This window comes from Chrysochloris asiatica, unplaced genomic scaffold (genome assembly GCF_000296735.1).
Source record: "Chrysochloris asiatica unplaced genomic scaffold, ChrAsi1.0 scaffold00014, whole genome shotgun sequence".
Classification (NCBI taxonomy): Eukaryota; Metazoa; Chordata; class Mammalia; order Afrosoricida; family Chrysochloridae; genus Chrysochloris; species Chrysochloris asiatica.
In genome coordinates this window covers 15,428,561-15,443,790 of record NW_006408532.1, presented here as the reverse complement: position 1 = coordinate 15,443,790, position 15,230 = coordinate 15,428,561, and the positions used below count along the sequence as shown (strand labels likewise).

Sequence of the window (15,230 nt, the reverse complement as noted above, 5' to 3'; positions counted from 1 at the left end):
TCAAATGTATTTGCATAGTCAATAAAACACAAGTACACATCTTTCTGATATTCTCTGCTTTCAGCCAAGATCCACCTGATGTCAACAATGATATCCTTCATTCCACATCCTCCTCTGAATCTGGCTTAAACCTCTGGCAGTTCTCTGTCAATGTACTGTTGCAGCTGTTTTTGAATTATCTTTAGCAAAATTTTACTTGCATGCACTATTGATGATATTGTGCAATGATTTCTGCATTCCGCTAGGTCCCCTCTCTTTGGAATGGGCGCAAATACAGATCTTTCCCAGTAAGTAGGCTAGGTAACTCTCTCCCAAGTTTCTTGGCATAGAGTGCCCCCAGTGCTGCATCAGTTGCTGGAAAAATTTCAATTTGTATTCCACAAATTTTTGGAACTGTGTTCTTTGCCAATGCCTTCAGCACACCTTTGACTCCTTCTTTCAGTATCATTGGTTCTTGATTATATATTACCTCTTGTAATGGTTGAACATTGACCATTTCTTTTTGATACAGTGACTGTATTTCTTCAGTCTTCTTTTCATGCTTTCTGCATTAATTCAGTAGGTTGCCCACGTAATCCTTCAGTATTTCAAGTTGAGGCTTGAATTTTTTTTGTCAGTTCCCTCAGTTTCAGAAATGCTCAGTGTGTTATTTCCTTTTGGTTTTCTAACTCCAGATCTTTGCACATTTTCTTATAATATTTGGCTTTGTCTTCTTTAGCTGCCCTTTGAAATTTTCTATTCAGCTCTTTTACCTAATCATTTCTTCCATTTTCTTTAGCATCTCTATGCTGGAGAGCAAGTTGCGGAACTTTGGATGTCTCTTCTGACAGCCTCTTTTGTCTTTCTTTTCTTCTTAATGACTTTTTGCTTTCTTCCTGTATGATATTCTTGATGTCTTCACACAACTCTTCTGGTCTTCGGTCATTAGTGTCTAATTCATCAAATCTGTTCTTGAGATGATCTCTAAATTCAGGTGGGATATGTTCAAGGTCACATTTTGGCTCTCATGGGCTTGTTTTAATTTACTTCATCTAGAGCCTGAACTTGTATATGAGCAATTGATGGTCTGTTCCACAGTCTGCTTCTGTCCTTGTTTTGGTTGATGATATGGAGCTCTTCCACAGATATAATTAATTTGATTTCTCTGTATTCCATCTGGTGAGGTCCATATGTATAGTCATCTTTTATAAGAGCAATTCCTTTAGCCTCTCTGAAATTCAGTTTATTCATAGCTGAAGTAGAAATAATAAATGCATGCCTTGTAGTTTTGTTGTGGTGATTAGAAATAACACATGTTAAATGATCAACTCAAGAGTCTGGCTCATAGTTGTTGTTGTTGTTAGGGGCCGTCCAGTTGTTTCCAACTCATAGCAACCCTATGCACAACAGAATGAAACACTGCCAGATCCTGCGCCTTCCTCACAATTGGTGTTAAGCATGAATCCATTGCTGCTGCCACTGTGCCAGTCCATCTCTTTGGGGACTTTCTCTTTTCCGTTGACCCTCCTCTATACCAAGCATGATATCTTTTTCCAAAGACTGGTGCCTCCTGGCAATATGTCTGAAGTATGAGAGACAAAGTGTTGCCATCCTGGATCCTAAGGAGCATTCTGGATGCATTTCTTCCATCACAGATTTATTTGTTCTTTTGGCAGTCCTTGGTACTTTTAATATTCTCCTCCAACACCAAACTCAAATGCATCAATTCTTCTACGATCTTCCTTATTCAGTGTCCAACTTTCACTTCCATATAAGATTACTGAAGATACTATGGTTTGAATCAGGTACACCTTAGTTCTCAAACTGACATCTTTGCTCTTGAACACTTTAAAGAGGTCTTGTGCAGTAGATTTGTCAAATGCAGTATGCCATTTGATTTTTTTTTTTTTTGACTGCTGCTTCCATGAGTTCGTATAATGGAGTCAAGCAAAATGAAGTCTTTGACAACTTCATTTTGGTTGTCATAGTAGGTGGTTGATAATTGTTAAGGAGTTCTAGTAGTGTAGTGCTTACAAATCGGGCTGCTAACCTCAGGGTCAGCAGTTTGAAACTACCAGCTGTTCCGTGGGAGAAAGATGAGGCTTTCTGCTCCCATATTTACAGCCTCAGAAACCCTGTGCAGGGTTGCTATGAGTTGGAACCGACTCCATGGCACATAATAAGTGCCCTCAAGTCAGTTCTGACCCATAGCAAACCTGTATAGAGTTTCCAAAGAGCAGCTGGTGGGTTTGAACTGCCGATCTTTCGGTTAGCACTCCAGTGTTTTTCCTACAGGCCACAGCAGAACTCCAAAAATGTCTGTTGTTATGTTATTATGTGCCATCGAGTCGTTTCCGACCCATAGCGACCCTGTACAGGGTTTCTGAGGGTGTAAATCTTTACGGGAGTAGAAAGCCTCATTTTTCTCCTGCGGAGCGGCTGGTAGTTTCGAACCGCTGACCTTAAGGTTCGCAGCCCGATTCGTAACCACTACGCTACCAGAGCTCCTTAAAAATGTCTGTAGACATTGCCAAATGTTCTCTGGGGGAGGGGGAGAAGGACAAAATCACTGTCTGTTGAGAACAAGTATAGTAGACAATTCCATAATCTGATTAGTTGATTCTTCTAACTCATTCTTTCCTGGCTGTATTTCAAACAATAAATAAAAACTGAAAAGACCCAAACAAACTAAATATATTTCTTTTAAAATGGATAGGCTATATTTGAGTTCTTGAAATAGTTAAATTTATATCAGCATTGCAAGATTATTTTTAAAATCCACGTCTGTCATTTGAATAATGGCATAATTATCCTTAGTTTTGACTAATCCTCAGTCTTTGACTAATCCTTAGTCTTACTAATGAGTGGGCAAAGAGGCTTACTGCATTTTCTCTTCTAATTTATGAATGACTTCATTTATCAGTCAAGCATAAGTAGAAAATGACTGTATTTGGAGATGTTGCTTCTATTTCATGGAATCTTTAGGATAATTAGGGTAATACTAGAGCACTGATCTAGAAGGTAGATAAAATATGCATATAGAATTTATCAATAAACAAGATGGACCGCCAAGATGGCAACTCACCAAGACACGCCCACGTGTGATTATTTCAAAAGCCCTTTGATATCAGGAAGTTCCTGTTCTATGTGTTCCTAATGTTGCACAGACAATAACTCTCTAGGGACCGACAGTTGCTAGGATTCCCAAATACAGTACTGATAAGGAGCCCATTCTGAAATTGACTCTGTGAGTATCTATGTTATAAAATAAATAGCGCATCAGATGCCTCACAGCGCAGAAAACCTGTAAACTCAGTACAATTCCAGCTGAATTGCAGGTCCCAGGATCACTTAACAGAATTCTGACCCCTTTTCACCATATTCCATTTCTAAATGGAAATCTCTAAGTGTCATACTAGCGTAGTGGTTACGAATCGGGCTGCGAACCTTAAGGTCAGCAGTTCGAAACTACCAGCTGCACCGCGGGAGAAAGATGAGGCGTTCTGCTCCCGTAAAGATTTACAGCCTCGGAAACCCTGTATGGGGTCGCTATGGGTCGGAACCGACTCGACGGCACTTAACAACAACAACAACAAGTGTCATACTAAGCTCGCTTTCATAGTCCAGAATAAAAGCAACAACAATAGTGACCATTTACTATGTGCCAGGTGTCATGTCAGATGTGCCATTTCCTTCCAATCCTGTGAAGTAGATAGTATTGTCTTCATGGAACAATTGAATATACTGAGGCTCAACCGGGGCAAAGACAGGATTCAAACTTATGTCTATTTGACTCCACAATCTGAACTCCTTCCAACTCTAATAATATTTATAATAATTATAAATATAAATCTCTTAATATTGAGTCAATGAGATAAGTTGGCTTTACAAACAAATGTAGCCAGACCCAATTTGCACAAATAATAGCAATAATATTATGAGAAGCTACCATGTTAAATATTTTACATACATCTCATGTAATCCTTATAAGAATAATATAAAATGGTGTTATTGTTGTCCCTGTTTCATAAATGTACACACCAAGGGTAAACTACATGTCTAAGGTTTTCTTCTTAGTTCAGCTAGTTAGCATAACTAAGATGAAAATCTAGGCAGTCAGACACATGTATAACGTAACACAGTATATACTCTTCCCTCTAGAAGGACTATTGTAAAATATAAAGATATTGACTATTATAAAATATAAAGATATGGTGTTATCTGCTCTCTTAATATTGAGTCAATGAGATAACTTGGCTTTTATAAATGAATGTAGCCAGACTCAATTCTCACAAATAATGCTCTATTTCTGTATTCTACTCTAGAAGAGTATGGTATTCATATGGATTATGGTATTGGTATGGAAATTAAGACATTTTTTAAATATTTGAAGTTGAGTGTTTGGAACGAGTGTTTCTTCTTTTTGAATAATTGTTTTGATCCTTTGGGTAAATAACACAATCAATCCTAGAGAAACAAGTCCAGATAAATTAAATTTGAAAATTGATATATCCACTGACTGAGTTTTCTTGAGCCAAAGTAGCTTCTGACTCTCATGAGTACTACCTTTCCTGCCCCATCCATCTTTTAATTAGTCTAAATAATCATAATATTAGTGTTATTACATTGATTGAACTTTTTATAAATAAATGATGATTGATTGATACAAAAAAAAAAAGAGAGAGAGAGAGCAAGAGAAAATGAAAAACAGACCCATGTTTCCTATAAAACTGTTTCAACTCAGTCAGCTTGCTTGCTTTAGGAGAGATCTGCTACCACTAAGCTGTGAAAGAAATATTAACTAACATATATTGTTAAAGACAATGAACAAATAAGAATGAATGTCAAATTTTAAAAGTCATATTTAGTTTCAAAGTCACACAATATTTGTGAAGTAGATTTAGAAATTTCCTTGAAAATTGATTAATTGACCTAATATATACAGTGAGCCTTGTTAGTGTAGTGGATGGATTACAAGCGATTCAAACTGCAAGCTCAGCGATTCGAATCTACAAGTCCCTCCTCTGGAAAGATAAGGCTTTCTGCTCCTGTAAAGATTAACAGCCTTGGAAACCCTAGATACAGGATCTTTATGAGTTGGAACTGACTTGGTGGCACACAACCACCACATTGGAACCTGAGGGTCCTAAGGCATGCAGGTAAAGTTTGAAACCTAATCATGCAAAATAGTTACCATTGAATGTGTTCTTTTAAAAGATGCTTATTGAACGCTTCCATTATCATCAATTAAATTATTATTTGTCTTTCTTTGTGGATGCATATCCCTTCAGGAAGTTTGGTATCCAAGAGAAAATAGTCTTTTGTATCTGATGATTTGATACAAGGGATAGAAAACAATCTGCAACTGGTTAAACCTACAAGGAACGTGCTGATTTATAGAAGGAGAGGAGGGAACTGGCCTTAGGGGGCTATAGTAACAAGGAGCTCAAATGCTGTCAGATATCTGTCTTTCTTGTGCATATCTGCTTCATTCAGTCAAATCAAGTTCACCCTAGCCTAAGGCACTCTAAATTCATATCATTTTAGAGAGGAAAAGTGATCTTCATTTGAAGAAAATCCAAAGAAAGAATCCAATTGGCCTATGGTATACCATATGCCTGCCTCCTATAACTGTTGCCAAGGGGTGAATGAGTTGCCATGATAAACCTAGCCTGGGAAACATACCTATCTTGTATCCAAAATTAGTGAGCTGTGCTTTTAAATGAAGGAGGTAATGAGTTCTGTCAGGTAAAAAAAAACAGTCACTGTATCCTCATGTGTTTTGCATGGTAACAGAAAGTCATATTGGATTATGAGAAGCAGATCCCGTTTTAAAGCCCCGCCCCCCCAAAAGAAGAAAGGAATAAAGAGGAACAAGATGACATTGAACTAGAATGTTGTTGTTGTTAGGTACCATCAACTCGGTACCGAATCATAGCCACCTTATGCACAACAGAAGGAAATACTGCCAAGTCCTGCAACATCCTCACACTCATTGTTAACATTGAGCCCATTGTTACTGCCACTGTGCCAATCTGTCTCATTGGGGGTCTTCTCTTTTGCTGATCCTCCACATCACCAAGCATGATATCCTTCATTAGGGACTGGTCCTTCCTGATAGTGTGTCTGAAGTATGAGACACAAAGTCTCGCCATCCTGGCTTCTAAAGAGCATTCTGGTTGTACCTCTTTCAACACAGATTTGTTTGTTCTTCTAGCAATTCATGGTACTTTTTTTTTTTTTTTTTTAAGTTTTTATTGTGAATTGAGTGGTAGTTTACATGGGAGAACATCAGTTTTACACTCATCCTATTGTATTTTGTTTCGTTGTAATAATTATAATCCCCTTCATCATTCAGCAGTATTTGCTTCTATTCCCTCTGGTTTTTGTTTTTTTGTGGGTGGTTTTTTTTTTGGTGGGGGAGGATGTACACCCAAACATTCAGGAATATACAATCATTCAAATACTCAAAAGGCATATCCTGCAAGCCTGGCCCCGAGCCTCCAGCCCACAGTCCCTCTTCCTCCATCAGTCTAGAGTCTGATCTTTCCACATCATCATCTCTGTCTCCATCTCTGGCATTGCTGCTTCTCTGAATAGGGTCCCACACTCAGCTACCACTCTTCTCCCTTTATGGTCCCAGGGTCCTCTACTCCTGGACTGCAAGATCAACCACTCCTCTTTTTGCTACAAAATATCTACCTTTACAGTTGCAACAATTGCAATCAATCATGAAAACAATCACTCACTATTGAACTGCAAGAGTCCTGTTCCCATCTCCTTTCACCAGCCCCATCTAGATAAGTTGAAAACCACTTAGTGGAGCTTCTACCTTCCCCCGCACCCTCTGAAACTAAGCTCCCTCTTGAAATCTTGTAAGCCAGTCACTTCATGCCTTTATAGCCCCCTCATTTTAGGTAGCCAATGTCCAAGTTGCCCATCCCTATCAACCCTGTGTACAGAGGGGATAGGAATGATCCTTGCTTTGAAGATTCCTTCCCTCTTTTTTTTTTTTTTTCATTTTAAAAAGCTTTTTATTGTGAATTCAGTGAAGGTTTACAGTGAAGATTATCAGTTTTACATTCAGCATATCATACACTTTGTTTCATCTTAATGATTGCAATCCCGTCCATGCACCATGTTTTGCAACTTCCTCCCTGTGTTTCTTTCTTTCTTTTTTCTTAAATGTTTTATTGGGAATTATGTGATAGTTTACATGGGAGAACATTAGTTTTACATTCATTCTATCGTATATTGTCTCATTGCCATGGTTACAATCCCCTCCATGCATCATCAACCAACCAAGGGGTATACCCTGCAATCCTTTCCCCGTACCCCCAGGTCTTCAGCACACAGTCGCGCTCCCTCTCTGGATCTTAAGTCTCCAGCTGCTCCATCGCTCCACGTCATCATCTCTGCCTCCATTTCAGGCATCACTGCTTCTCTGGGTAGGGTCCCGCTCTCCCTCTTGATTGGTATTTTAAGCTACTCCATCCATAAGTATAGGTCAAGTTCATCAAATTGTAGTGAATTACATTTGTTTTTCTTTATCAAGAAAAAAAATTTTTGTCTTCTTTTCTTTCTTCCTCTAGTTGAGTTCTGATCATCCAGCCATTGAAGCTAGGTCAAATGGGTGCTATGTACAAGTATTGGCATTCCTGTGCATCTCCCCTCACTTCATATCAGCTGGATGCTTCACTCTCTGCTCTAGCCCTCTGTGGCTATGTCCTTGTCCATGGGCTCAGGAGTCCCCAGGTCTCACCGTACTCCAGGTTGGCAGGAGTCTGTTGGTCAGACTCAATCCACATCTTCATGCTGCTTTTCCCCCATGTCCCCTCATCAGTAGACCAATGTGGCCGCCAGCAAGATTACATGTCTGCTCCTGAATTCCCTTTGAGTTTCAGTCTTGGAAGGGAGTTTACCCTGAAGGGACTTGATTGCTTGCCTTGATGGCTCCCCTGCAGACAACTTGCTTGTTCTTGTAGTAATCAATCAGACTGCTGTTTTTTTTTTTTTTTTTTCCCCCACTGGTCTTTCTTTCAAGAAGTATCTTCTGTTCCTTTAGCTGTTCCAGGCTGATCTGCTTGTCTTTTCAAGTGGAAATTTCCCACCTCAGAAGATTATGGATGGGTATCAGGATTCCACCTAAGGTCTTATATACTACAAAGGCTCTGCAAGAAACTCCTTTCACTGGGCAAGTTCTAGCACCCCTTTTAGGTATTCCAATCAATTACAGGCTGAAGACTGGCTCACAAGTTTTCAATAATCATGTTTCTGGCAATTTCTTTCTCTCCCCACAACTGTCTATTTTGCAATAGTAGGCAAGGGAAACCAAGATTCATAAGACTGTCAAGCATCTTAACATTATTTCCCCTCTTTTACAAGTTCAGACTATGCCTCAAACCCTGTATCACAGAGCCCTGTTGTTTCAAGGTTGAGCATACATCACTATTTACCTCTGTCTCCTTTAGCTTATGCAAACCTGCCTAACTGTTCTCCTATCTACCTTGTTCTTCCATTCTCGCCCCACTTCTTGTGTATTGCCCCCACCCGAACTATCATGTGTCTATCCCCTACTCTGCCTCTAACTTCCTCTCCCTCCCTTCACACACTTCCCCAACCCCCCAATCAACAAAGTTTTTTTTCTTCCCTTTTAGTGTGGGTATTTTTTCTTAAGCTTTCACAATAATGGTCTTATGTAGTATTTCTCCTTTTGTGACTGGCTAATTCCACTCAGCATAATGTCCTCAAGGTTCATCCATGTTATGTGGTGGCTTGCAGCTTCCTTGTTATTCTTCAAGGTAGCATAATATTCCATTGTTTGTTTATCCATTCTTCCATTGATGGGCACTTAGACTGTTTCCATCTTTTTGTTATTGCAAATAGTGCTGCTATGAACATTGGTGTGCATGTATCTACTCGTGTTATGGCTTGCATTTCTGTGGATCAATACCAAGTAGAGGAATTGCTGGATCATAAGGTATTTCTAGATCCAGCTTTCTGAGGAAGCACCACACTGTTTCCCAGAGTGGTTGAACCATTTTGCAATACCACCAGTAACGTAGGAGGGTCCCAGTCTCTCCACACCCTCACTAGCATTTATGTCCTCTAGTTTTTTTGAGCTTCATTGTTATTGCTGGTGTGAGATGATATCACATTGTTGTTTTGATTTGCATCTTTCTAATGACTAACGATCATGAACATTTCTTCATATGTTTGTTGGCTGCCTGAATGTCTTCCTTTTGGTACTTTTAATATTCTTCTCCAACATCATAACTAAAATGCATCAATTCTTCTGTAGTCTTCCTTATTCACTGTCCAACTTTCACATGCATATGAGGTTACTGAAGATGCCATGGCTTGCATCAGGCACACCATAGTCCTTACATTTACCTGTTTGCTCTTGAACATTTTAAAGAGGTCTTGTGTAGCCTAATTTGCCTAATTCAATACACCTTTTGATTTCTTGACTGCTACTTCAATGAATGTTGATAGTAAATCCAAGCAAAATGAAATTTTTGGCAACTTCAGTCTTTTATCCATTTATCATGAAGTTATTTATTGGTCCAGTGGTGAAGATTTTAGTTTTCTTCGCATTGAAGTGCAACCCATACTGAAAGCTGTGATGCTTTATGTTCAGCAGTAAGCATTTAAGTTGTCTTCACTTTCAGCAAACAATGTTGCATCATCTGCATATCACATGTTGTTAATGAGTCTTCCTACAATCCTGATGCCATATTCTTCTTCATATAATCCAGCATCTTGGATTATTTGCTTATCATAAAAATTGAATAAGTATGGTGAAAGAATACACCCTGTCACACACCTTTCCCAATTTTGAACCATTCAATGTTCCCTTGTTCTGTTTGAATAACTTCCCCTTGCTCTATGTACAGGTTCTTCATGAGTACATTTAAATGCTGTGAAATGCTCATTGTCTGCTATGTTGTCCATAGCTTGTCATGATCCATACAGTCAAAGCCTTTGCATAGTCAATAAAGCATAAGTAAACATCTCTCTGGTATTCTCTGCTTTCAGCCAAGATCTATCTGACATCAACAGTGATATCCCGCGTTCCATGTCCTCATCTGAATCTGGCTTGAACTTCTGGCAGTTCTCTGTGAATGTACTGTTGAGTATTTATGAATTTTCTTTAGCAAAACCTTACTTGCATGTGATATTAATGATACTGTTAGGTGATTTCCACATTCTATTGTGTCACCCCTCTATGGAATGGGCACAAATATGGATCACTTCAAATCATTTGACCATGGAGCTGTCTCAGATTTCTTGGCATGATACAGCCTCCAGTGCTACATCAATTTGTTGAAAGATTTCAATTTATATTCCACCAAATTCCTGGAACCTTGTTTTTTGCTAATGCCTTCAGTGCACCTTTGGCTTCTTCCTTCAGTATCATTGGCTTTAGATTATATGCTATCTCTTGAAATGGTTGAACATCAACCATGTCTTTTTGATACAGTGACTCTGCTTATTTCTTCCATCTTTTGATGCTTTCTGCATCATTTAATATTTTGCCCATGGAGTCCTTCAATATTTCAAGTTGAGGCTTGAATTTTTTGTTTAGTTCTTTCAGCTTAAGAAATGCTGAGTGTGTTCTTCCCTTTTGGTTTTCTAACTACCATTGGTTGCACATTTCATTATAATATTTGATTCTGTCTTCTTGAGCTGACCTTTGAAATTTTCTGGTCAGCTTTTTTATTTCCTCATTTCTTCCATTTGTGCTAGCATCTCTACGCTGGAGAGCAAGTTTAAGAATCTCATTTGACATCCATTTTGGTCTTTTCCTTCATTCTTGTCTTCTTAATGACCTTGTTTTCAACCTTTGCAAATACCTTTTTTAAAAGAACATAAAAGGTGACTATACACGAACCTCACCAGATGGCATACACAGAAATCAAATGGACTACATCTGTGGGATGAGATGGTGGAAAAGCTCAGGGAATTTCATAAACTTTTCAAGATGAAAATCCAGCATGTCAACAGCAAGTACAAATATAGGTCATTAGGCTATAAGATTCTAATACCCAAGAAAATACTCTCTGTGGCTGATTGGGTATCTTGCAGGAGAAGTAAGTACAAAAAGAGTAGTTTTTTTGAGAGGCTGGTTTATGCAATAGATGCAGGACCACAAGAATAAGATCAGATATCCTGGATATTTGGTTTTTCCTAGCTTTGTTCACAAGTAATTATGGCCTTGAACTTTCCAACTCGTCATTAGCCTTTCCGAGCTTAGAAAGGAACTATATACCACTGCAGTAGTCCTTGAAGTAGTTCAATTATCTCAATTGCTAAGAAGAAAGATACATAAGGAAGGCAGTTGTCTCCCTAGGAACAGAGAAAAAGAGATCTAAACATGCCTGGGTCCCATAAACAACAATGAAAAGGTTCCATTCTGTGTGACATTTTTGGAATGTTTTTTTTTTAATTATTGATCTGATTCTGTGGAGCTTGCCTTCGATATTCTAGTGTCCTCTTTTCTGATCATAACTTTCTTTATCAGCACTACAGAAGGTGAGCCTCCTTCCATCAAAGTCACATAGTATTCATGGAAACACTCAGTTATGTGGGTTTTCTTTTGTTTCTCCCTCTGCTTCCCCACCCTTTCCAGATGATAGACATGATGTACTTTGTCATTATCATGCTGGTGGTGCTGATGAGCTTTGGGGTCGCAAGGCAAGCCATCCTCTTTCCCAACGAGGAGCCGTCATGGAAATTGGCCAAGAACATCTTCTACATGCCCTACTGGATGATTTATGGGGAAGTGTTTGCAGACCAGATAGACCGTAAGCAAGTTTATGATTCTCATACACCAAAGTCAGGTATTTAACTTCAATTGGGTCGTGTCTTTTCCAAGTTCATTTATTTGTTCTCAATAAATGGCTCAAGATAGAGGACTGATTCCTAGCTTGCTATCTTGGAGGAAAAACAAAACAACAATTACAGATGGTGAATATATCATTTTAGCAAAGTCATCTTCAGGTGTTTCTTCAGGTATGTCCTCCATGTGACACAAATTGACATCCAGCATGCCAAATTTGATCAAGAAATGAATCATATTTTTAAAAATTTAAATGCCTTTGGGATTTAAAATCCCAAGGCCATGTGTTGAATCTTTCACTATCAGGAATACATCTGCCACTACTCCCACCTCTAACACAGCCCTCATTCTCTAAAATATAAAAATCTTTGGGTTTGACTTTGAAACACATAAACAATTCTTAATTTCACCATCCAAATTCAGAGTGAGGGCAAACATCTGCAGTTGTTTTCTTTGCACTGGAAACTATTGTCTAATTCCCTTTCCCACTGTCTTAAATTATGTGCTATTGAGACTCATAGGAAGCTAGTATTCATTGCCTGGAAGTATGGAAAATGCCTCAGGTCATAAACTGAGTCACTTGCTGTAAATGCCAGGGAAAAATAGTGTCTATATCATGAAGTGATTCAGGGTGGGAAACAAGCACCAGCAGAGCCCTGAAGTTTTGCTCCCTGATAGGTGCTAGTGCTCTAGAATGAACAATAATTTATTGAGCTTGGAAATAGCTGCATCCCAGTAGCCTCTCCAGGTTTTATTTGGACCAAATGTCAAGACATACCAGGCATTGGGAAATTATCAGGGAAGAGCGTATCAGGAAAGAAACATCTTTTCGTGTGGAGGAGTTGCATCTCAGGAGCAACTATTTCTCATTTTCCCTGAGGAGTTTTTCTCTAGAAATAACATCCCTCCAACATTGTTGAATTAACATTAAAAAATTTTTTTTTTTGCTGACAGGCCAGCCGTCTGAGCCCTGGACTGTGGGAATGGATTAGTGTTATCTAACCAGGTAGTATAGCTTTATTATGAGCAAGAGCAGAGACTAGTCAGCACACACCTTTTCCTATTCCCCCACCCCCAACAGCACCCCACCTGTGCAGGCTGGCACCAGGAAAGTAACGACCAATCACCTAAGAAGGAGTCCCAGGTCTGCAAAGAGAGTATGTACGCATGCTGGCAACAGAACATACTACATCATCTTCACTTCCTTGATAGAGTTTGAAAAAAAAAATCCTTTCCTTCTCAAAATGAGTTATCTGAGGCAAGCAAGTCTTTTTGGAACACCTAATTGGAACGAATATTCATTTCACAAGACTCAGCCAATTCACTGAGACAGAATGTTAACTCTATGTACCAATTGTAATGTCTTGGGGTGGCAATGTGTAACCTTCACCAAGACAGCTCTCCAGTGATGAGGCAGCATCCTCTTGAGGTCCTCTCTGCAAAGGATCCCTAAAGACAAAACAACACCTAAAAAGCCCACCAATGATCATTTCCCTTTGGAATTAAATGTGCCGTTTTCCTCCATAAGAAAGTGCTTTTCCACTTAGCTCCATTATTTTGCCATTTCTGATTTTCCTTTCTTTTGCCAAATGAAGACCTCAAGGGTGTTCTGACAGTACAACATCTTGGGGTGGGAGAAGGAGGGAGGTGTAGGTATGTTTTATAAATGGGATTCTGTCTGTCCCTCTACAAGTGGCCATTTATTGATGTTGTACTATGAACCCAGCCTAGTGCAACAAACACCACCATCTGGCTGAATCAGAGGATTTATTATTGTTATTCTAAAAGAAGGGCTGATTGTAGTTTAGAACTTGAAACCCCCCCTGAGACAGAAGAGTAGTGTTTTGTGTGAGTGAAGTATGAAAATAGATTTCCTTCACTGTTAATTAGATCTGCAGTGTTCTATGCGTGTGTGAATAAATTTCTACCCCAAATCCCAATATATCACTAGTCTAACCCTGAATGGATTCAACCTTTGTGACTCTCTTCCCCCAACCACTACCTTCCTTTTTTATATCCTGAAATTGCCTTCAGTAGCACTCTCCCCATTGTTCTAAGCTAAATCAGCCAGTTTTCTGTCTAGAGTGCTCAACAGTGTTTGTCCTTTCTCAAATGAGTTTAGAAGGCTGCCCCCAAATTTGTCATGACATTTGGCCATGGTCATTGGACATCTCAGTCCTCTAACTGATTTGGATTTCATGTTATGACACTGGATGGGCCCAGTTGGGATTGGGTGACCATCTCTTCCCATCATTCAGGAGTGCCAAGGAGACTCAAGTACCAAGCTATTTGAGAAAGGCACAAATCATTCCAGCTTCCCTACGGTGTCTTGCTCTTCTCTGTGCAGTGTCCAGGTTGGTTTGTGAAGCATGTATTCAGGCTGATCGGATCTCATATCCACCTGGACCCACGGCCCTGCCCAGGGCCTGCCAAACCCATCCTGTGGATATGCCCTGTGTGGGCCTCTCCAAGCGCTGCTCATCCAAACACCCCTTCCCAGAGCAACCATCTCTAATGCAGTGCACGCGTTCCATATCTAACTCTTTCTGTTATGAATGTCAATATTGCTGAACCCATTTCATATGTGGGAGAACAATCCTTTTCTGAATTGGAATGGATGTACCTGGGTGTATATAATGGGGCCCTTGGGTGGACGATTAACTTCAGTCTTCCACCTCAGAAGGGAAAACAGTTTTCATTTCCTTACTTCTGAGAGGCAACGTTCCCTAACTACAGATTATTGAATACGTTTCATCAGCTTTTCTACAGCTTGTCCTAAACACAGAGACTATCAATGGGGCCAAAGAAGCTAGAATGAGACTTGTAAGGTTACTTTCCAAATGTGCTCAGGAAAAACTGAAAAAATAGAGTCATTGTAAAAATCACAGAAAAACTTAGATCCTTTTCACCTTTGAACTGAATTGGACTAACATGAATGATTGGCCCACATTAATCTAAATTGCTTGTTGAGGCTGAAAAAAACTATGTATTTGCTGTATGGGGAAGAGAGGAGTGCAGAAATGTGATTGAAAGCAGAAGATAATGAAGCTGGGGATGGAACTATGATGATCAAGTCTACCTTGGAACATTAGCCAAATACCCCCATTCAATTAATGGGAATTGAATTTACTGTTATTCTTTGTTTTGGTTTGTGCTATATTGCTTTTTTCCAAATGGTCCCATGTATTTAGGTGCCTATGTTTTATATATATTGCTGTTTTTAAGTGCCATCGAGTCAGTTGAGACCCATAGGAACCTGTATAGAATCCTGTATAGGATTTCAGAGGAGTGGCTGGTAACTTTGAACCACCAACCTTGTGGTGCAAACTGACTTTGCAGTCCAGCGCATTAACCCACAGCACCACACCAAGATTCTCTCTCTCTCTCTCTCTCTCTCTCTATATATATA

The 15,230-nt window shown here is 39.3% G+C and overlaps 1 protein-coding gene across 1 annotated transcript in view; it reads left to right on the top strand.

The window, feature by feature from the left end:
- The window catches only part of TRPM3 (transient receptor potential cation channel, subfamily M, member 3), an 805,178-nt gene that overhangs the window by 713,020 nt on the left and 76,928 nt on the right, over positions 1-15,230 (top strand). The window contains 1 exon segment of the mRNA XM_006834915.1: positions 11,612-11,786. Within this exon segment, the coding sequence (XP_006834978.1) occupies positions 11,612-11,786 (175 nt within the window).